General features: G+C 24.0%; 1 protein-coding gene across 1 annotated transcript; it reads left to right on the forward strand.

Moving 5' to 3' along the window:
• The first annotated feature begins 130 nt into the window (after positions 1-130).
• On the forward strand, positions 131-22,648 carry LOC122503937 (lissencephaly-1 homolog). The gene is made up of 7 exons (XM_043614713.1): positions 131-339; positions 5,569-5,704; positions 16,855-17,008; positions 17,122-17,328; positions 17,448-17,858; positions 20,916-21,264; positions 22,275-22,648. Exons 2-7 carry the CDS (start codon positions 5,667-5,669, stop codon positions 22,346-22,348), a joined length of 1,233 nt encoding a protein of 410 aa, XP_043470648.1. The 5' UTR covers positions 131-339; positions 5,569-5,666; the 3' UTR covers positions 22,349-22,648.
• Positions 22,649-24,732: the final 2,084 nt, after the last annotated feature.

Consider the following 24,732-nt stretch of genomic DNA (forward strand, 5'->3'; position numbering starts at 1 on the left):
AAGTAGGATACAAGGGGTTGTTAAAGAAAGGAAAAGGGGAGAGAAATCGAAAATTTATAATTACCGCGCTTGCGCAAAGTGATGAGAGTTGAGTTAATGCGCATGCGCTGACATTAGCGCTATCTCACGAGAATTCCCGCAGTCTGATCGTAGTCGTGATCTCGAGAAGGTTGATATTTGCGATTCCCTGCTTTTTTTTTGTAAAAATAAATATATATATAAGAAAAAAAATTAAAAAACCTCCCTCCCTTCACAACCCGGTTATATCCAAGTTGTTAAATTATCCCTCGACTCATCGGAAGGGATCTTGAATTTCCATCTCATATTTGAAATAAAAACGTGAGTAATATGTATTTTTTCCAATAAAAAGAGTTGTTTTACAATGAACGACGACAATTTCTCTATTATATACACACATCGTGTGTTCTCGACCGCGTTTTGCACTGTATTCCAACAGACGGCACGAAATTCTCGTATAGGCAAAATGGCCGTACGAGAAAAAAAAATAAAATCCGTCGCGATCAATGCGAGTTTTTTTTTTCTTTTTGAGAAAGAAAAGAAAAAATTGTGAATTAGTGAAGAGGGAAAATGACAACCGTGGGGGGGTTTTTGTATTAATATGGGAAAATTTGTGTGTTGATTTTTTTGTTCTGAAAAAGATTCCTTTAAAGATCTGTCAACAGTTTCCCCACCAACCCCTCCCCTGACGGAAGTGACGCCCTGAAAAGGATTTTCTCGACTTTGTCTCTCTCTGTCGTCTCGACGGGGTTTGTTCTCTCTCTCTCTCTCTCGTGTACGGAATTGATTTTTTTCGCAAAAACCCCGACATTTCTAAGTTTCACGATTTTTTTTTGTGTGGAAAAAAGAAGGGAAAAGATTGTTGAGGGCGGTAAAGAAACTATAAAAGTTATCTTTATTCTTTACACGTTAAAGGTGTTTTTTTTTCTACTGGGGTTGTTTTTTGCGTGTTTTTTTCTTTTTTTTTCCTCTTTCTCTCTCTGTCTTTTTCTATCTTTCTCACTTTTTCTCCTCTTCTCTCTCTCTCTCTCTCTCTCTCTCTCTCCTCGCGTGGTGAAACTGTCGATGAGTGTTTGACAGATGAATTTAATTGCAAACCGGAATCAGCTGTTTTTAGTTTGTCATTGAATTCAACCGTTTTTATTTTTTGAAATCCTTTGAATGTACTTGGAATTTAAAAGAAATTTTTTAGGTTATGTTTGTAAATGAAAAATTCCTAAAATATACGATTCAAACAAGAGAAGTTTTAGATATTATATTCGAGTTGAAATTTTCTCTGAGTTTTTAAAAATGTAAATTAATTATTTTGTTTTTCAATATTTAATGATAAAATGAAATATGTTTTTCCTTAACAAGCGATATTTTTTCCATGAATGTTATCGAATTTTTTTTCTTATTTAAATTTTAACCTTGAGAAAAGAATTAATATTTTCTATTTAATAATGAAAAATAATATTCTTATCGTTTTTTTAATTTTTTTTGAGAAAACAATAGAATTTGTTTGAATGTTAAAGAAAAATTCAAATTTAATAATTTGAAAATTTTTATTATCAATTTTTCAAATTAAATACATAAGAATAAATGTTTTCTATTTATTAATGAAAAAGAAACTGAATAAGTAAACAAAGGCCTCGATAAAGAAATAAAGAAATAAAAATATTTCAAATCTGAAATAAATTTTTAACAATTTTTTATTTAGGAACATAATATTGTATATTAGTTAATTAATTAAACAAATAAATACAATTAATTAATAAATAGTTAATAATAATTACAATAAATTAATTAATAAATTTTCAATAATTAATTATTTTTATTATTTTAAGTATATTGTTTAAATAAATAAATTAATAAATATTCATTTATTAAAAAAATAATAATAAAATAAATTAAATAATGAAATTATAATTTTATTTCTTACTTAAAAATTTAGTTTTCGACGATTTATTCAACTAATAAATATAAACAATATATTAATTAATAAATAATAGTAAATACAATAAATTAAGTAACAAATGGACAATAATTTATTATTTTTATTATTGTCAGCCCGTATACTGTTTAAATAAATAATAAATAAATTAATAAATATTTATCTATTAAAAAAAATAAATAATAATAAAATAAACTAAACAAAAAAAATTATAATTTTTTTCTTACTTAAAAATTTTGTTTTCGACGATTTATTCAACAAATAAATATCAACAATAAATTAATAAATAGATAATAATAAATACAATAGATAAATTAAAAAATAAATAACAAATTCATAAAAATTCATTTATTAAAAAAATAAAAAAAATAAATAAAATTATAATTTTACTTCTTACTTGAAAATTTAGATTTCGACAATTTTTTTACGAAAATTCTCTTTAATTGAAAAATAATTTCATGTAAAAAAATTTGATGAGTGAAAAATCTATTGTTATTTATTTATTATCATAAAAAAAAGAAATAGAAACAAAAAAAATTTTTATTTTCTCGATTTTTGCAAAAATAGTTTTAAAATATTTATTTATTTATTTATAAAGAAAAGTAAAAATATATTTTTTTTATTTTTAAAAATCTTCTTTTACAAACGATAATAATAAGAAAAAAATTTTAAAACGGAAATTAAAAATGTTTAGACCGTTTTTAAAATTTTTTGATTTATAAAAGCTAAATTAAAAATAATATTTTTTTTTTGCGAAATAAAGTGAGGGTGGGGATAATGTTTAATAATAAAGAAATAAGGACAATTCGTGAATATTTAAATAAAATTAGAGTATAAGGGGGCCGGCCGGCAACGCGACTATTGATTACAACAATATTGCACACGCAAAAGCGTCGCGACGCCACCACCCACCCCTCCATCTACCCCCACCCTTATTCTGAGACCCTCCCTCTTTCGATTTTACCGATTGTCAAGGTCTTGCATATTTCCAGAAAAACATGGTTTTTTTGCACAAATTTTTTCTCTCTTTCCTTCAAAAAAAAAAAGAACAAAAAGAAAATGAGAAAATATTCTCTTAAATTTTACTGTAAACAATTGTAAAAATTTAGAAAAAAAGAGAGAAATTTTTATTTTTCTTTAAGATATATTTAATTTTTTTTTCAATAATTGTAAATTTTTTAGAAGAAAAAAGATAAAATTTTATCTTCGGTAAATATTATTTTGAAAAAAAGGTAAAATTTTACCTTCTGTAAATATTCTTCAGAAAATCACGTAAAAATTTTCATTCGGTAAATTTTTAATACAAGAAAAAGAGGATAACATTTTACTTTCAGTAAATTTTTAGAAGAAAGAGGATAAAATTTTACCTTCCATAAATATTTTTTGGAGAAGGTAAAATCATAGAAGAAAGAAAGAAAAATGGAAATTTTACCTTCGGTAAATTTTTAGTAAATGAAAGATTAAATTTTACTTTCAGTAAATTTTTAGAAATAGAAGAAAAGATAAAAATTTTACCTTTAGTAAATTTTTTTAGAAAAAAAGTAAAATTTTACCTTTCTTAAAAATTTTAAGTAAAAGAAAAAAGGATAAAATTTTACTTTTGGTAAATTTTTAAGAAAGGTAAAATTTTACTTTTGGTATATTTTCAAGAAAGGTAAAATTTTACTTTTGGTAAATTTTCAAGAAAGGTAAAATTTTACTTTTCGTAAATTTTTAAGAAAGGTAAAATTTTACTCTTGGTAAGTTTTTAAATAAGGTAAAATTTTACCATTGGTAAATTTTTTTTTAGAAAATAAGACAAACTTTTACCTTCAGTAAATTTTAAGTAAAAGAAACAAGAATAAAATTTTTCTTTTGGTAAATTTTTTTGGAAAAGGTAAAATTTTATCTTTGTTAAATTTTTTTTAGAAAAAAGATAAATTTTTACCTTTGGTAAATTTTAAGTAAAAGAGACAAGGATAAAATTTTACTTTTGGTAAATTTTTAGAAACAAGAAATAATAAAATTTTACTTTTGGTAAATTTTTAAGTAAGGGAAAATTTTTCTATTGGTAAATTTTTAAAAAATGTAAAATTCTATCTTCGGTGAATTTTTTTGGAAAAGGCAAAATTTTATCTTTGGTGAATTTTATTTAGAAAAAAAGATAAATTTTTACCTTTGGTAAATTTTAAGTAAAAAAAATCGAAAATAAAAATAACGAAGATAAGTAAAATTTTACATTTGGTAAATTTGTAAGAAAGGTAAAATTTTACTTTTGGTAAATTTTTAAGAAAGTGAAATTTTACTTTTGGTAATTTTTTTGAGAAGGTAAAATTTCACCTTCCTTTAGGTAAATTTTTTTAGAAAAAAGGTAAATTTTCACATCTAATATAATTTTTTAAGAAGATAAAAATAAAGATAATTTTTTAGAATAAAGAGGATGAAATTTTACATTTGGTAAATTTAAAAAAACGGTATAATTTTACCTTGGACAAATTTTTTTTTGAGTAAAATTTAAAAATGAAATTATAACACAAATTAAAATTTGAACTTAAATTTTCTTTTGTAAACGGTAAAATTTTGCCTTTTAGTAAATTTTTACTAAAATTTTACTTTGTAGTAAATTTTGTTCAAAAGAATAAAATTTTACTTCGAGAAAAATTCCCTAAATGCGGTAAAAAAATAAAATTTTAGCTAACAGTAGTAAATATTTACTAAAGAAAGAAATTTTACATTTTAGTAAATTTTATATTAAAAGAATGAAAGTTTACCCTAAGAAAAATTTAATGAATGTTAAAAAAAATTGTCCAAATTGGTCAATTTCAACAATTTTAAACTAATTTAAACTTCAATCTTTTTAAAAATGTGTAAAATTTTACATTTTAGTAAATTTTTAACCATTAAAATTTTACTTTGTGGTACATTTTTAACTAATGAAATTTTACATTGTAAATTTTTAACCATTAAAATTTTACCTTTTGGTAAATTTTTAATAAAAAAATTGTTATTTCTATTCAGATAAATCCGTCATTTTTAATTATTTTTAACGTAAATTTTGCCTTTCTTTCTCGAGTTAAATTTTTCCAAGAAAGTTTTAAATTAATTTTTATAAACAAACAATTGCATGGAATGCATTAAAAAAATTGTATTTGCACTTTAATTTTGCTTCAAAACATATTTAGGGAAATTAATGTTTTTATCTTAACGAAAAAGAAACAAAAAAAATGAAATAAAAAAACAAATACTGAAAGTTACGATTAATTCGAAAGTTGTCTTTTCGTTGAACCGCAACAATCTAATGAGCGATTAATTATACCATTATAATTCGCTGCTATAATCTCAATCTCCCGTATGATTAATGTCAAGTTCAAGTTGAAATTTCGCCTATTGTTTTTTTTAAATAAATTTTTTTCCCTATTTGTTATTAAACTTTAAAATTATTTATTTAAACAATGTGCTTAACTGAATCTAAGAAAAAATTTATTTCTAAATCTTGAATAATTATACAAATTACTTGTTAACAGTAGTAGAAGTATAAAATAAAATAAAAATAAAATTTTATGAAAAATATTATTCTGGGAATTTGTAAATATTTTTTTTTCTGAATAATTTGGAAAAAAATATTTTTCTTCCAACAGAATGTCGATGGTATTATATTAAAATTCGAGGCTCGAGGGAGGAGTTAAATCTGATTTGCATCTTCACCAAGGAATCTGCCGAGTTACACTCGAGGATCATGAAAATGGTGTTGTCTCAACGTCAGAGGGAGGAGTTGTAAGTATTTTCTTTTTTTCTTTATTTTCGCATTATTTTTTTTATCACATTTTGCAATTTTCTATTTGACCTACTGCTATCTTCATTTTTAAAAATTAAAATATTTGTTAAAATTAATTTACTTTTCTTTCTGTCGATAATATAGAAATCTAACTAAAATTTTCTTTTTTAAATTCAAAAAAAATAGTAGAGGCACTTAGCTGAGATATTAAGTAATAAAATTGTAAAATAAATTTGTAAAAATAGTGATAAATTTGCGAAAATAACAGTCTAAAAATTTCGAATGTCGGTAATTCAGGAATCTTACTGAAATTTTCGTTTTTAAATTCGAATAAAATAGTAGAGGCACTTAGTAGAGATATTAACTAATAAAATTTTAAAATTATTTTGTAAAAATAATCATAAATTTGAGAAAATAAAAGTCGAAAAATTTCGAATATCGGTAATTTAGGAATCTAACTCAAACTTTTCTTGTCAAAATTGGAGGAAAAATAGTAGAGGCACTTTGTCTAGATATTAAGAAACATAATTGTAAAGGAATTTTGCAAAATTAATGATAAATTCGGAAAAATTAAAGTCGAAAAGTTTCGAATGTCGGTAATTCAGAAAGCTAGCTTTCAATTTTAGACACTAAATTAAATGTAGTACCTTTATTTTATAAATTCTTTTTTAGAGTATATTTTACACAACTTTTGTTAGAACAAAAATCGGTAAATTACAAATAATTTAAAAATTATAGTGATAATTTTTTAATCTGTAAACTTTTACAAAACTTACGCAGGAGTATTTTATCACTAAAAAGCTATATTTTAAAAAAATAAGTTTCCTGGTGCTATTTGATTTTTTTCATGCACTCTTGTCGATAATATACAAATTTACCTTGAAAAACTCAATTTTAAAATTGGAAATAAATAGAGGAACGTAGCTCGGGCACTAAAATATAAAATTGCGTAAGAATTTCACAAAAATATTTTTAAAGCTACGAGAAAAAGTGTCGAATATTTTTTTCGCCCGTCGGTAATTCAGAAATCTAAATACAAATTTTTTTATCAAACTGAAGAATAAATAGCAGAGGCACATAGTTTAGACACTATGTAATTAAATTGTTTAAGAATTTAACAAAAATATTTTAAAATTTATGAGAAATAGTGTCGAATATTCTTTTCGCCTGTCGGTAATTTAGGAATCTACGTACAAATTTTCTTATTAAACTGAAGAATAAATAGCAGAGGCATATAGTTTAGACATTACGTAATACAGTTGTTCAAGAGTTTAACAAAAATCTTTTTAAATTTACGAGAAATAGTGTCGAAATTTTTTTCGCCTGTCGGTAATTCAGGAATCTACGTACAAATTTTCTTATTAAACTGAAGAATAAATAGCAGAGGCATATAGTTTAGATATTAAGTAATAAAATTGCACAAAGATTTCACAAAAATATTTATAAATTTGCCAGAAATTGAGTCGAATATTTTTTCGCCTGTCGGTAAGATAAGAATCTTAATATTTTTTTGCCAATTGAAGGAATAGGTAGCAGAGGCACTTATTTTAGAGATTGAGTAATAGAATTATTCAAGAGTTTAACAAAAATCTTTATAAATTTACGAAAAAAAGTGTCGAAATTTTATTCACCTGTCGGTAATTCAGGAATCTACATTAAATTTTCTTGACAAGCTGAAGATTAAATAGCAGAGGCACTTAGTTTAGATATTAAGTAATAAAATTGCACAGAGATTTCACAAAAATATTTATAAATTTGCCAAAAATTGAGTCGAATATTTTTTCGCCTGTCGGTAATTTAGGAATCTAAATATTTTTTTTGTCAAATTACGGAATAGGTAGCCGAGGCACTTAGTTTAGAGATTAAGTAATAGAATGATTCAAGAGATTTCACAAAAATATTTATAAATTTGCGAGAAATAAAGTCGAATATTTTTCGCCTGTCGGTAATTTAGAAATCTAAATATTTTTTGACAAATTAAGGAATAGGTAGCAGAGGCACTTAGGTTAGGGATTCAATAACTGAATATAACAAAATTTTGTCAAATTTAACTCCAATTTGTAAGAAATACAAAGTGGAGATGAAAAAACACTTGTCGGTAATTTAGGAATCGAAAAATTTTTTTTGTCAAATTAAGAAATAGGTAGCAGAGGCACGTAGTTTGGAGATTGAGTAATAAAATTGTTCAAAAATTTAATAAAAATACTTATAATTTTACGAGAAATAGCGTCGAAAATTTTTTTCGCCTGTCGGTAATTCAGGAATCTTACTCAATTTTTTTGTCAAATTGGAGGAAAAATAGCAGAGGCACTTAGTTTAGATATTAAATAATAAAATTGCACAGAGATTTTACAAAAATATTTATAAATTTGCAAGAAATAAAGTCGAATATTTTTCGCCTGTCGGTAAATTAGGAACCTAAATGTTTTTTTTGGCAAATTAAAGAATAAATAGCAGAGGCACTTAGTTTAGAGCTTCAATAACTGAATGTAACAAAATTTTTTCAAATTTCACTCCAATTTGTAAGAAATACAAAGTGGAGATGAAAAAACACTTGTCGGTAATTTAGGAATCTATCAAAAAACTATATTTTTACTCTGAAATTATTTTAAAAAATATTAGTTAATAATCAATAATTAATTTAATTTAAAACTTAAGAATAATTATTTAATATTTATTAAGAAAGGAATTAATTAAATTGCAACTAATTGTCACATTGCGGACTTTAACGATGCACTTAAAAAATAAAGAGATTTTTCGTTTATTTTTCATTTGCAGTGGAAAAAGTAAAAGTTATATTTGTTTTTTTATGAGTTTCAAGAGGTTTTGTCCTGTTTATATATAAAGATAGCGTGCAGACTTGAAAACGATCAATGAAAACGCCATTCTTAGCTTCCGAATTTAATCGTTTCATTACTCAAGTTTACATTCAGGGAAATATAATATGTATTCGAACTTGTACTTAAAGGGGGTAAAAAAAGAGTCTTATTTTCACATCCGATACTACTCGAATTTCATCAAAGAACATCGAATTAACTTAATCATTATAGAAAACCCGAAAGTTTAAATTATTATTTAAAAATAAAATAAAAGTAAAATAAAATTCCGTTTTTTTTTTTAGAGGAAGATTTTATTGTCCTATATCATAAGGTAGATGATATTAAAAATTTATCAAATTTAGTCAGTTAGTAATAATAAATATGAAGTAAGAAAAAATTAATTTTAATAAAGTAGCTCTTTTTTAGTTAATAAAAAAATCTCACGTTTATTATAAATTGTTTTGGCTTTTAAATAATTATCGCCTTTTAATTATAATGTCGAACGTGACTTGCCATTTAATCGATCTCTCGCTAAACTTTTTTTTTTCCCTTCCTTGAATGTGGGTCACGTTTAGATCAGAAAGATATAATTATTATTTTGTGTTAAAATGGTTTTTCTTTTCATTTTCTTTTTTGCAAATGGAGAATTAGTTTTCGGTAGGCAAACATAATGTAAAAGAAGAAATTTGTAATTTAATAGTGACGTTAATTTTGAGGAGAAATTTTTAACTGAAAATAGACAAAATCGATCTTTAGAAATTAGTCTCCAGATCAGTTGATGGTAGATGTTGGGGGGTAGTTGTCGGATTGTGGGGTAAAGGGGGTTGTGGCGAAGGGTGACTAGAACAGTGGGCGTTATTAAATGTCTGGGGGTTTCTTTCTCGAGCACGCGCAACACATGAAATCGATAGACTTTGAGAGACGTCAAGAAGCGATTTTATGCGCAAAATCAGTGAGCAAGAGTGGGGAGGGAGAATCCGCAAATGGAATATTTCATTTGAATTTCCCGCTGCGATATTTTTCTATATGACGTAATTCTTGGCTGTTTCCGACATTCGCTTCCCACCAGGGTTAAGGATGGTCCAATCATTGGTAACATTCTGTTGGATCTAACCAATCAGAGATAATCCGGAGCGGGGCTAATGCTGAAAACAGCCTATGCCTATGTTACAATTTATTATTAACTTGTTATTACAATTCTATTATTTGTTAATTGTTTAGGGCCGGTTTAACCAACATCGATTAAAAGTTAATCAATGATTAAATCTTTAACCGACCAATCATGAACAGTTAAAGTGCCCTTAATAATTGATTAACTTTTAATCGGAGGTAGTGAAACAAGCCCTTATAGTTGTTATTAACATTATTATTTATTATTAGTTACGATGACGTAACACCATGTTAAAATAAGAATTCAGAAAACTATGTTATAAAATTATAAGCAATTAAACTACGCTATAAAAATGAATGTAAAATTATTATAATATTTTGTCGTATTTTGTAAAATTACAAAAACGTGGAACAATATCCCTACTTAATTTAAAATCAAGAGATAACATCCCTACAATGTTAGAAAGATACTGACCTGGAGCATACATCCCTTTAAGACATAACTTATCCAAGTGGGTTGGGTCGAGAAGGCCCAATCCTGAAATAATAATAACGAATTTTCCTTTACTCTTTACCATTTTCTTTTTAAAAAAAAACTAATTCATTTACCAAGCCAGTGTGGAGAGGTGACCAGAAAACCGGAAAATGACCAGGATATAAAAGTTAATTTTTTATTTCATGCTTTTTCGATCAGAATTTTGATAATTTAAAAAATTATACAATAAAAGTATTTAACTGTTGTTTTAAATGGGTTTAAAAATATAAATAAAATCTTTTATTCTTCAGAATGTTGTTCAGCAACATCCCAGCATTAATCTAGGTTGTTAACAAACCATGAAAATTATTAAGATTGAAAAGAATTTAACTTAAACTTCTTTTTATGACGATTTTGTTCTTCTGCTGGTTTTCGGCTGTGGTTACTAACATTTAAAAAAGGTTTAAAAGCTTAAATAAAATTTTTTATCCCTTAAGGAATTGTTCAGCAACAACCCAGCATTAATCTAGCTTGTTTATAAACCATGAAAATTATTAAAATTGAAATGAATTTGACTTAAACTTCTTTTTATGACAATTTTAATCTTCTGTTGTTTTCCGGCTGTGGTTACTAATATTTAAAATGGGTTTAATAATTAAAAAAATTTTTTTATTCTTCAGGGTGTTGTTCAGCAACATCCCAGCATTAATCTAGGTTGTTAACAAACCATAAAAATTATCAAAATTGAAAAGAATTTAACTCAAACTTCTTTTTATGACAATTTTGATCTTCTGCTGGTTTCCGGCTGTGGTTACTTTTATTATAAAGCCCTTAAAAATTACAATTGAATTTTCTATCCTTCAGGATTTTGTTCAGCAACATCCCAGCAACAATCTGGATTGTTTCCAGTCCATAGAAATAATTAAAATTGAAAGCAATTTAATTTAAACTTCTTTTTATGACAATTTTGATCTTCTGCTGGTTTCCGGCTGTGGTTACTAATATTTAAAATGGGTTTAAAAGTTTAAATAAAATTTTTTATCCTTCAGGGTGTTGTTCAGCAACATCCCAGCATTAATCTACAATGTTTAAAGTCAAAGAAAATTATTAAAATTGCAAAGAATTTAACTAAAATTTCTTTTTATGACAATTTTGACCTTCTGCTGGTTTCCGGCTGTGGTTACTAATATTTAAAATGGGTTTAATAGTTTAAAAAATTTTTTATTCTTTAGGGTGTTGTTCAGCAACATCCTAGCATTAATCTAGGTTGTTAACAAACTATAAAAATTATCAAAATTGAAAAGAATTTAACTCAAACTTCTTTTTATGACAATTTTGATCTTCTGCTGGTTTTCTGCTGTGGTTACTAATACTTAAAATGGGTTTAAAAGTTTAAATAAAATTTTTTATCCTTCAGGGTGTTGTTCAGCAACATCCCAGCATTAATCTACAATGTTTAAAGTCAAAGAAAATTATTTAAATTGAAAAGAAATAAACTAAAATTTCTTTTTATAACAATTTTGACCTTCTGCTGATTTCCGGCTGTGGTTACTTTTATTATAAAGCCCTTAAAAATTGCAATTGGATTTTCTATCCTTCAGGATGTTGTTCAGCAACATCCCAGCAACAATCTGGATTGTTTCCAGTCCATAGAAATAATTAAAATTGAAAGCAATTTAATTTAAACTTCTTTTTACGACAATTTGGATCTTTTGCTGGTTTCCGGCTGTGGTTACTAATGTTTAAAATGGGTTTAAAAGTTTAAATAAAATTTTTTATTCTTCTGGGTGTTGTTCAGCAACATCCCAGCATTAATCTACAATGTTTAAAGTCACTGAAAATTATTAAAATTGAAAAGAATTTAACTTAAATTTCTTTTTATGACAATTTGGATCTTCTGCTGATATGTAGGTGCCGGTTTCAATTTAATTTATACAGTTGAACGTCCCTTATCCGAAATCTTCTATCTTGTCCTCTACTTAGGAGGAGACTTCAGGGTGTAAGTGTAAAAAATTATAAGCAATAGCAGAAATATTATTATTTTTCAAATATCTTGTAAATTAATTTGTTCTTAATTTTCTAGAGCAAATTATAATGAGTTGACTGCGTGACTTTCGATAAAAGTAAGGCAAAGAATGGAATCGTTTTTCGTGAGAGCTGAGAACTCTCTGTGTATAATAATAAATAAATCTTTTTTAAATGAATTAAAAAAAAATTGTCTTGATGTAGCACGATTCATTGGATTGTTGAATGGAAATAATACGTGGGAAAGAGATCGAAAGTTGTTTTACTCAAGTTGGGGCTTCCCAGGGTGAAAGGCCTCGGTATAGTTCCCTTTTTTTACACGAAATTATCTTCATTATTCTACATACTTTGTTGAATATTTTCGATAATTTTGTTATTTATTATTTTGGTAATAATTCGGAAGTTTTTTTTTTCTAGTAACGCACTGATTCGTTTTAGTAAGAACGGAATTGCTGTAGTCATCAGCAGGTGGCCGATTCGTCTTCTTTTTTTTCTCTCGCTAGCGGTCAACTTCGTAGCAAGTGTATAGTGGTTCGAAAAACGAGAGAAATTATTGTGTTCTGTCATATTAGATCCGCCATTTTGTTTTTTGAAAATATTGTCAGACCCTGGAATAGTTTTTTAAAAAATAGTTAATAGTTAGCTTATCAATAGTTTTTTTTTAATATTTGATTACTTTTGGCCACTTTTGATATTTAGAACCACTGTGCGTTGGATTGATTAAAGAAACTTCTGCTTATTTTCTTCTTTAACAAAGCATACTCAGAATGTAGAAAAGTTATTAAAAAACGAAAGTAGGAAAGATTTAGAAGATGAATAAATTATTCATGATTAATTCCAGTTTTTTCGCGGTTAATTCTCATTAATTTTGTTAGCATATCACGATTTCGATCATAATCTAAATAAGAAGTATTATACGATTTGCTTTTGTTTTCTATGTAAGTATATTTATATGTATTTAAGGTATAGGATCGAAGTGTGTCATCGTTATAAAGGTCGCCTCCCACACCTGCTCTTCTTGTATATATACAACATTATACTTATTTACCACAAATTCCACGAGAGACAATCCAAAAAGCCATTCTAATTAAATCGCGATTTCTAATAATTATTATATTTCTCAACTTCTTTATTTAACATTATTTTCATATTAAAAAAATATATATTTGTTTCCTCTGTAGTTTAAAACAAAAACATTACGTAATTTTAGATAAAAGAATGCAATGCTTTGTTCAAGAATTTCACTTTTAATTTATAAGCAATTTGTAATTTTTGTAATTTTTGTAACTACTGTGTATCATCTTGCTCAAGATTATTTATCATCATAGATTTATGATCTTAATTTTTTAAAATAATTTTTTTTAAATGTTTTAAATATTTTTTAACCCTCTGCTGATGCTAATGACTGTTATCGTCAAAAATCGTCATTTTTGACGATAACGGTCATTAGCATCAGCAGAGGGTTAACAAATGGTGGGGGTTATGGAAAATAGAGTGGGGGGAAAAGTTAACATCAACAGAGGGTTAAATATATTTTCTAAAATTAATTTTCTAAACAGTATTATTTAAATAGTTTTTTTTTTAAACAATAATAACAGTTGAGGAAAGAAAAATTCGAATGATTATGTAAAGTCTTCAGTTACAAATTGCTGATAATTTTTTCATAAACGTTTATAAAAAGCACAATCGCAAATTTTCAGTGAATGACGTCACTGTTGTATATTACAAGTTGAGGTGTGCATCGCGCACGTGTATATTACGCTGCTATATAGACTTGGAGAGTAAAGATCAATGGCCACAATCACTTCTTCCTTATTCACCTTTTTCCTGGCATTTAAATTCTACATTGTATTCCTTTAAATACCATAACATTCAATTATTATTATTATTATTATTATTATTATTATTATTATCGTTATTACTATTATTTTTTTTTTATTATCCTGATTATGTAAGAAAATATTTATCATTAAAATTATACTTGATAGGGAATTAGTATAAACCTTATTATGCTTATCATAGATTTTTAATCAAATTCTTTAAAACGATTAAATTATTTTCAAAAAATATTCGAAATTCTATTTTCAATATCTAGTATTCTCATACAATTTCGCAAAAGAATTTAATTATTTTCAAAAAAAAAAATTGATAAAATTCATCCAAAATTCAATTATTTTCACAAATAAAGTTTTCTACAAGAATTCAATTATTTAAAATTAAATTTTTATAATATTTATTATATTTCGAAAAAAATAAGGTATTTGAAACAATATTTATAAAATTCTAATGAAAAATTCAATTATTTTTAAAAGAAAGAAAATTTTTCAGAGAAATTGAATTCTTTTTAAACATTTTAATAACATTTTTCGCAATAATTCAATTATTTTCACATTATAAAATTTTTCTCATAAATTCAATTATTTTTGAGAATTTTAATAAAATTCGAAGCAAGAATTCAATTATTTGAATAAATAATAAAATTCATCGCAGGATTTCAATTATTTTTAATAAAATTATTGCTCAAAAAATGTAATTATTCTTAAAAGTTTAATTTCAATTCCTCGAAAAAAACAATTATTTAAAAAAATGATTTTTTTTAAAATTCTTTGAAAGAATTCAATTATTTTCAAATAATTTAAAAAAATTGTTCGAAAGAAATCAATTATTTTAAACAAAATTTTAATTAATTTTTTTTTTGAAATTATTCAATTATTCTTTTAGATTTTTAATTAAATTCTTTTCAAGAATTCAATTACTTACATAAATAATTCTTCGAAAGAATTCAATTGTTAAAGATAAATAACAAAATTATTCCCGAAAATTCAATTATATTTTGAGGGTTTTTAATAAAATTCTTCGCAAAATTTAATCATTTTCATAAATAACAACATTTATCACAAGAATTAAATTATTTTTAAAAGTAATAAATTTCTTCTTCGAAATTCAATTATTTTCAAAAGTTGTAATAAAATTCTTCGGAATTCAATTATTTTCAATAGTTTTAATGAAATTCTTGGAAATTCAATTATTTTTAAAAGTTCAATAAAATTCATGTAAAAATTTTAATAAAATTCTTGGCACAATTTCAACTATTTTTAGAAATTATAATAAAATTCTTGGCAAAATATCAACTACTTTCAAGAATTGTAATAAAATTCTGTGCAAAATTTCACATATTTTCAAAAATTTTTCTCAATTCAATAATTTAGAATATCTACTATTTTAATAAAATTTTTCACAGGAATTCAATTATTTTTGAAAATTTTAACTATATTCTTTGCAAATATTTAATTATTTTCATAAATATTGAAATTCAATGAAGGATTTCAATTATTTTTAATACAATTTTTACAGTAATTAATCAAAAAATGCTAATTATTCTTAAAAATTTAATTTCAATTCCTCGAAAAGATCAATTGTTTTAAAAAATGTTTTTTTAAAATTCTTTGGAAGAATTCAATTATTTACAAAAATATTAGAATTCTTCATAGGAATTCAATTATTTTTAAATATTTTAATAAAATAATGTTCGAAAGAAATCAATTATTTTAAATACAATTGTAATTAAATTTTTCTGAAATTATTCAATTATTCTTTTAGATTTTAACAAAATTCTCCCCAAGAATTCAATTATTTTCATAAATAATAATTCTTCGAAAGAATTCAATTATTAATGATAAATAACAAAATTTTTCCCGAAAATTCAATTATTTTGAGGCATTTTAATAAAGTTCTTTGCAAAATTCAATTATTTGCATAAATAAAAATATTTATAACAAGAATTCAATTATTTTTAAAAGTAATCAATTTTTTCCTGGAAATTCAATTATTTAAAAAAATTCTAATAAAATCGTTTGCAAGAATTCAATTATTTTCATAAATAATAAAATACTCTTTAGGATTTCAATTATTATTTTAAAAAAAAAAAAAATTTAGTAAAATGCCACACAGACATTCAATTATTCTCGAAAATTTTATTAGAATTCTTTGTAAAATTTAATTATTTTTAAAAACTTTTCGCAATTTAATATTTTTTAATATCTACTATTTTCATAAAATTTCCAAACAGAATTCAATTATTTCAAAAAAATTTTTGTAAAAATCTTCCTATGAATTCAATTCTTTTCGCATGAATAGTAAAAATTGTCTCAGGAGTTGAATTATTTAAATTAGAATTTGCATTTAAAATTAGTTGAAATAAATAAATTATTTAGAAATTTTTGTAAAATTCTTGTCAAGAATTAAATTATTGAAAAATAAAAAAACTATTCTGGGAAAATTCAAATTAAATTATTTTTATAAATATTTAAATTCTTTCAAGAATAATAAAATTCGTTGCAGGAATTAAATTTATTAGCATCAGGATATGAAAGAAGTAAATATTTTTGATGAAAATTAGGAAAATGTCAGGGAAATAAAAAATATGGAATGGAATTTTTGTCCGTTTTGCGAAGTGTCTAAAATGAGTTTTTTTGGTCGTCAAGTTTAATTTTTTCGATAGCTACTTTTTTACTACTTTTTTTAGTTTTTTTTACTTTTTTTTAGTTTTTTTACTTTTTGCCACTTTTTTAAAATTAATTATCGAGTGCAAAGTCTTTGAAGAATATCAATAAAGTGCAAAAGAAGTTCGAAAGATGTACTCTTAGCCGATTAATCGAAATAATAATTGAATTAAGAAAATGGATGTTTTTTTTAAAGCAATTTTCATTTTCTTTTACAGAAATAAGGCGATCGCGGATTATTTAAGTGCGAATGGTTATCAAGATGCATTGGAGGCATTCAAGAAGGAAGCCGACATGCCCGGAGAAGTGGAAAGAAAATACGGTGGTCTTCTTGAAAAAAAGTGGACCTCCGTCATTAGACTACAAAAGAAGGTGGAGTTTTTTTTCTTCAACATTGTTTGAAAAATTATCATTTCTATTACTCCAATTTTGTTAAATCTGAAATTATGGTTATGAAATAAAATTTCTTTTTTTGCCATCTTAAGGTAATGGAATTAGAGTCGAAACTCTCAGAGGCTGAGAAGGAATTCATTGAAGGGGCGCCAACCCGTGGCAAAAGATCCTCATCCGAATGGATTCCAAGGCCGCCGGAAAAATTCTGCCTCACTGGGCATAGAGCGACAATTAATCGAGTCATCTTTCATCCAGTTTTCAGCCTGATTGTCTCGGCGAGCGAAGACGCAACAATTAAGGTATTTTTTTCATCCGGCAGCTTGGCGAGAGATTAAATATTCTATTAAATATTAATAAAATATTCTATTAAATATTCGATAATTTATTAAATGAACTTGTTTTTTAATATTTTGAAAAGGTTTGGGACTTTGAGAGCGGTGAATTCGAGAGAACATTGAAAGGACACACGGACAGTGTACAGGACATTGCTTTCGACACAAATGGTAAATTACTCGTCTCATGTAGTTCCGATATGTCAATAAAACTCTGGGACTTTCATCAGTCATTCTCTTGTATTAAGACAATGCACGGTCACGATCATAATGTCACGTCCGTGACATTTGTGCCACAGGGCGATTTTCTTGTGAGCGCATCGCGGGACAAGACAATTAAAATTTGGGAGGTTGCAACGGGTTATTGCGTCAAGACACTAACCGGTCACAGGGAATGGGTGCGAATGGCACGAATCAGTCCTTGCGGTGAACTCATTGCAAGTTGCTCCAACGATCAGACTATTAGGATTTGGTCCGTTGCCACCAAGGAGACAAAGGTACTTTCTCTAGATTCACTTCTTTTTCAAAGTTGCCACAGGTCAGGAAATTCAGGGAAAATTCAGAAAAAGTAGAATTATTACTTAAATTATTTAATGAATAATTTTACTTAACTATTTCGAAATTAATTCAATTTTACGAGTTGTGTTTATAATTTTTATAGACGAACTTCAAAAGTTTTTAATTTGAAATTTTAGAAAATTTCAACTTTCAATGTATTTAATTAGAAAAAAGAAATTAGATTTTTGAAAAATTTTAATAATTCAAATTCTTTAGATAAATTAGTTACATATTTTTAATATATATTTAATTAATTATTGAATTCAATTATTTTTAAAAGTAATAAAAATCTTCGCAGAAATTCAATTCTGATGAACAAATTTTTTTAAAAATTCTCGTCAAAATTTTAATTATTTTCAAGAATTTTAATAAAATTAATAAAATTCTTGGCAAAATTTCAATTCTTTTTTCTAGAATTAAATTAAATAATAAATTACTTCATAAGAATTAAATTATTTTCATAAATAAAATAAAATTCATCGCAGGATTTCAATTAATTTAATAAAATTTCAGAGGAAATTTCTCGAAAAAATGAATTAATTAAAAAAAAGTGTTTTTTTTTTTAAATTCTTTAGAAGAATTAACTTATTTGCAAAAATATTAGAATTTTTCATAGGAATTCAATTATTTTCAAATATTTTAATAAAATTCTTGGCAAAATTTAAATTATTTTCAAAAATTTTAATCAAAATTCACGTCAAAATTTAAATTATCTTTATAAATAATAAAATTCTTCTTTGAAATTCAATTATTTTCAAAAATTTTAATAAAATTCTTAGCATAACTTTAATTATTTTTTAAAAATTATACTAAAAATTCTCGTCAAAATTTCAATTATTTTTATAAATAATAAAATTCTTCTTCAAAATTCAATTATTTTCAAAGTTTTAATAAAATTCTTGGCAAAATTTCAATTTTTTTCAAAAATTTTAATAAAATACTTGACACAATTTCAATTATTTTTATAAATATAATAAAATTCTTCTTCAAAATTCAATTATTTTCAAAGTTTTAATAAAATTCTTGGCAAAATTTCAATTATTTCCAAAAATTTTAATAAAATTCTTGTCAAAATTCTAATTATTTTTATAAATAATAAAATTCTTGTCAAAATTTCAATTATTTTTATAAATAATAAAATTCTTGTCAAAATTTCAATTATTTTTATAAATAATAAAATTTTTCTTCAAAATTTCAATTATTTTAATAAATAATAAAATTCTTCTTCAAAATTCAATTATTTTCAAAAATTTTAATAAAATTCTCATCAAAATTTCAATTATCTTTATAAATAATAAAATTCTTCTTTGAAATTTAATTTTTTTTTGTAAAGTTAGGTATAATAAAATTCCTGGCAAAATTTCAATTATTTTTAAAAATTTTCCACAATTCTATGGTTTTCAATATCTACTATTTTAATAAAATTTCCCGAAAGAATTCAATTGTTTAAAAAAAAAATTTAATTTACGCAAACATTTACTTATTTTCATATAAATAATAAAAATTTCACAGGAAGTGAATTATTTACAATTTTTTAAAGAATTTTTTTGCAATAATTCAATTATTTTCATGAATAATAAAAATCTTTTAAAAAATTCAATTATTTTCATGAATAATAAAAAAATAAACACAGAATTTTAATTATTTTCTAAAATTTTAATAAACGCTTGAAAATAATTCAATAATTTAAAAAAATTATCATTAAATGCTGAACAAGAATTTAACTATTTTCATAAATAATGAAATTATTCGCAAGAATTCAAATTTTTTAAAAATTATTAAAAATCTGATCGTAGAAATTCAATTATTGTCATAAATAATTGAATTTTGCTTAGAAATTCACTTATTTTCAATGAATTTGATAAAATCCATTGCAAGAATTCAATTATTTTAAGTAATAATAAAATCCTATTCAGAAGTTCAATTCTTTTAATAATTATTAATACAATATGAGAATAATTGAATTTCTTCGAAGAATTTTATTATTTATGAAAATAATTCAATTCTCGTGAAGAATTTTATTATTTATAAAAAATTATTTTATTTCTTGTCATGATTTTTACTAATTAGAAAAATAATTGAATTGTTTTGAACGGATTTATTAAAATTTTAGAAAATAATTGGACTCTTTAGAAAAATTTTATTAAAAATCAAAAAAAAAATTTGAATTGTTTCAAAGGATTATTGATATTTAAGAAAATAATTTAATTTTTTTGGAAAAATATTATTAAAAATTGAATCTTTCATGACTTTTTAGTAAAATTTGAAATAATTGAATTTTTTCAAAGTATTTTATTATGTATTTATAAAAATAATTTAATTGTTTCGAAGAATTTATTACAATTTTAGAAAATAATTGAATTCGTTTGAAAAATTTCACAACGAATTAAGAAAAAACTTGAATTCTTTCATAAAATTGAAAATTTCACGAAATTTGTTGAAAATAATTGAATTTTGAAAAAGGTTTCTAATTAAAATCTTTTAGAAACGTGAATTTTTCATATTTTTTACAAAGAAATTCTTTAAGTAGAATTAATTTTTTTTAAACAAGTTTAATTGCATTTTTTTCAATTATTTCAAGTTTTTATTTTCAAATAAATATTTAATTAAAGAATTTACGATTAATAGAAAGTTTTACTTAAAAAATTGAATTGTAAAGAAATAGATTTGAAAATTTTCAAAGAACTTTTTCAAAAGTTATAAAAAATAATTGATTTAGAGAAGAATTTTAGTTAAAAATTCTTGTAAATAATAATTGAATTGTAAATTCGTAAATAAATGTAATAGAATATTTTTTGAGTATCTAACAATTTTTAGAGTGAATCAGAATTTTCTTTAGGGTCAGGAAAAAAGTGAAAATTTTGTCTGGAAATCAGGGAAAAATAAAATTAAATGTTTGTGGCAACCCTGTTTTTGCAACTCGAAATACTTTATTATATAATATAGATTTTATTGTGTATAGTGAGTTTGTTGTTAAAATTTGTTAAAATTTGCAGGCCGAACTCAGGGATCATGATCACGTGGTTGAGTGTATCGCCTGGGCTCCAGAATGCGCGCGAGCGCCAATAAACGCGGCCGCTGGCGCTGATAACAAGGGTGCACACGAGGGACCTTTCCTCGCATCGGGTTCACGTGACAAAACAATTCGCATTTGGGATGTTGGCGCTGGCGTTTGTCTATTCACGTTAATTGGCCACGACAATTGGGTGCGCAGCATTGTCTTTCATCCCGGTGGGAAATTCATTGTCAGTGCATCCGACGATAAGACGTTACGAGTTTGGGACATTCGCAATAAACGCGCCATGAAGACACTCGAGGCGCACGTTCACTTCTGCACTTCTGTCGGTAAGGAAAAAATTTTAAATTTCTTAAACAATTATTTCTTTTCTATAATATGGGAGAATTATTTATTTATTCTTTTTGTCTTGAGGAAATTTGAACGATTATGACATCACACTTCATGCAAAGAATGAAACTTTCTTTTTTAAATTTTTGACACTAAAAACTACTTTTTTCTTTTTTTTTCATAAATTTTCACTATTTTAAATCCGCTAATAGTTGAAATAAAAAAAATTATTCTCGAAAACTCGCAAAAATCTTAATTAAATTCTACTTAGAAAGAGAATCTTTCTCGAGAATTCAATTGTTTTCAGAAATAATAAAATTCTTCGCTAAAATTAAAATATTTTCAATATCTACAGGGTTGCCACGCAACCTGGAAACCTGGAAAACCTGGAAATGTCAGGGAATCTTATAAACCTTGAAAAAACTTGGAAAAGTTGGGGAATTTTGATCGAAATCCTGGAAAATTGTTATTTTCTAAAGTTTATTCTTGAAATATAATTTTACATAAATATTTAAAAAATTAATTAAATTTTAAAAAAGTAGTGTTTACAAATTTCATAAGTACAGATGAATTTCAAAAGATTTTGATTTGAAATTTTGTAAAATTTCAATTTTCTATGAATTTAACTAGAAATCGTCTTAAAGAACGTAAATTTTTGAGAAATTTTAATTATTCCCATTCTTCTGAAATTAGTTAAATTTTTTAATATATATTTTTAATTGATTATTAAAAATAATGGATTTATAGAAGAATTTTAATTAAAAACACTAAAAGAAATTGAATTTTGAAGCAATTACAAATTATTGCAGAAATTCAATTATTTTCAAAAGTAGTAAAATTCTTCTTCGAAATTCAATTATTTCCAATAACAATTTTAATAAAATTCATGGCAAAATTCCAATTATTTTCAAAAACTTTTCTCAATTCAATGATTTGAGTTTAAAATAATAAAAATGAAAAATAAACTAAAGAAGGAGGTTCTAATTCTGTCTTCTTTTTTTCCCCACAGATTTTCACAGAAGTCATCCGTACGTTGTCACCGGTAGTGTGGACCAGACGATAAAAATTTGGGAGTGTCGCTAGTCACCGGATTTTCGAGTAAATTAATCGAAAGCCCCCCGCCCTCCTCCCTTTCCCCCCATTATTTCTTTACCCCCACCCCAAAAAATACATAAAACACACATAAATTTTTCTTTTTTTCCAAATAAATTCGCAATACGCGTAATTTTTTATGGAGAGACACGCGCGTCTTTTTGTTTTATTTTTTTTTCTCCAAATATTGAAGAAAAGAAAAATGAAAAAAGAAAAAAAATAACAACAACAACAATTTACAAGAAGTAAAAATAAATAAACGGCCGAACGTGAGTACAGCTATTACAAAAAAAAGCTATCGTACATATAAAAATATATTATATATACATAATTATTATAATTATTATACACACCTATTACACGTACGGTTTAAGAGCTCTTTAATTAATTTATAATAAAGTATAATTAGTAATTAAAATTATACATATAAAAGTGCATAGAGAATGAGAGAGAGAGAGAGAGAGAGAAAAGTGTGATTGCGAGAAATGAGAGAGAAAGAGGGAAAAGAAAGTAACCGACAAAATAAAAATAATTTATCATCTCACGATAAATTATTATACACAATTTTTTTTTTTTTTTTTTTTTTTGACTACGAAACTACAATGAAAAACAAAAGAATAAACAACAACAAAATTTCACGTTTGCCTTTCGCCAAGACGTTTTTCTCTCTTTATTTCGTATATTGTTTTATCAATTTTTTTTCTCTACTTTTCATACTCTTTTTAATTTTTTTTCTCCCCCAAAATTGTAAATAAATATATATAATTATAAATATATAATAATAATAATAATACTAATAATAATAATAATAATAATTAAAAAAAAATGAAAAGAAACAAAAACGGAAATGATTTTTTTGAAATTTTTCACCGTTTTTTGAAAAAAGACAAAAAAAATACGAAAACAAGAAAAAAAAATAAAATAAGTAAAATAAACATAAAAAAAAATTAAAACGTTCTTGGCGAATTGAAATTTAAAAAAAAATAATAAAATTGAAAAATTTATTATCGTAAAGGCGAGAGTTTCTGAGTGAATAAATAAATAAATAAATAAATAAATACTTAATTAAAAACAAAAATGCGATATGGCAATTTAATCACTACGGTGCAATGATTTTTTTTAAAACTCCCAAAAAGAGATAGAAAAAAAAGAACAAACCAAAAACTGCAATTTTGTATCCGTATCGAATATTTCCCCCTTATACTCGCGCTGAAAAAGAGGAATTTTTCGATAAATACGAGAATAAAAAAACTTATTAACTGATTAAAATTAATTATTAATTAATTATTCGAATTCTCAATTATAAAAAGTTTTGATTGACTTTTGCACTTTTTAAAATTCTTAAATGTTTGCTAAAGAAAAAAAAACAATTAAAATTAATTGCAAAAATTAGTTAAATATTTAATTGAACAATTAGCTATGCAACTAATTAAGTTATTTAACGAATTAATTAAACAATTGGCTAAGCAATTAACTGAGTAATTATGCGAATTAGTTGAACAATAATTTAATTGAATAATTAAATTAATTGAATAATTAAGTTAATTGAATAATTAAATTAATTAAACAATTAATTAATTGAATAATTTAATTAATTGGAAAATTAAACAATTGTTCAATTGAATAGTTAATTAAGCAAATAATTAAACAATTAATTGAGCAAATAATTGAAAAAGAAATTAATTAATTAGTTAATTAAATAATTAATTGAGAAATTAAGAAATTTATTGTTTAATTAAGTACTTAACTAAATAAATATTCAAGCAATCAAATAAATAAAGAAATAATTGATGAATTAAAAAAATAATAAACAATTTTCTGTTGAATTAATTGAATAATTAATTTAGCAATTAATTCATCAATTAGTTTTGCAATTAATTGGAAAGTAAGCAATTTATTCAACAATTTGCAGTGGAATTAATTGAAAAAATTATCAATTAATTGATTAATTAAGCACAAAATTGAATAATCAATCAATTAATTGATTAATTCAATACTTAATTGAATAGTTAATCAATTAATTGAATAATTAAGTAAATAATTGATTAATTTATCAAGTAATTGACCTTTTTGTCATTCATTTAATTGAATAATAAATTAATTAAGTAATTAATTAATTGAGTAATTAACTAATTGCTTGAACAATTAATTAATTAATTAATTGAATAATTAATTAATTATTCAATTAAGTAATTAAATACTTAGTTGTTTAATAATTAATTAAATAATTAATTAAACAATGATACGATTAATTAAACGACTGATTGAATAATTAATTCTTAATTAATGAATAATTTTATAATCAATCACTTAATAATAAATTTTCAATTAGTTTTTAACTTTTTGTAATTTTCGAGTTTCATGCGAATTTATCC

The sequence above is a fragment of the Leptopilina heterotoma genome, unplaced genomic scaffold (genome assembly GCF_015476425.1).
Source record: "Leptopilina heterotoma isolate Lh14 unplaced genomic scaffold, ASM1547642v1 Lhet_275, whole genome shotgun sequence".
In the NCBI taxonomy this organism is placed as follows: domain Eukaryota; kingdom Metazoa; phylum Arthropoda; class Insecta; order Hymenoptera; family Figitidae; genus Leptopilina; species Leptopilina heterotoma.

Excerpts from the sequence above, each read along its gene's own strand:
- LOC122503937 (XM_043614713.1), top strand. The coding sequence starts at position 5,667 with ATGAAAATGGTGTTGTCTCAACGTCAGAGGGAGGAGTT. Across the intron at positions 17,329-17,447 it reads GCGAAGACGCAACAATTAAG|GTTTGGGACTTTGAGAGCGG; the intron begins GTATTTTTTTCA and ends TATTTTGAAAAG. Across the intron at positions 21,265-22,274 it reads TCACTTCTGCACTTCTGTCG|ATTTTCACAGAAGTCATCCG; the intron begins GTAAGGAAAAAA and ends TTTTCCCCACAG.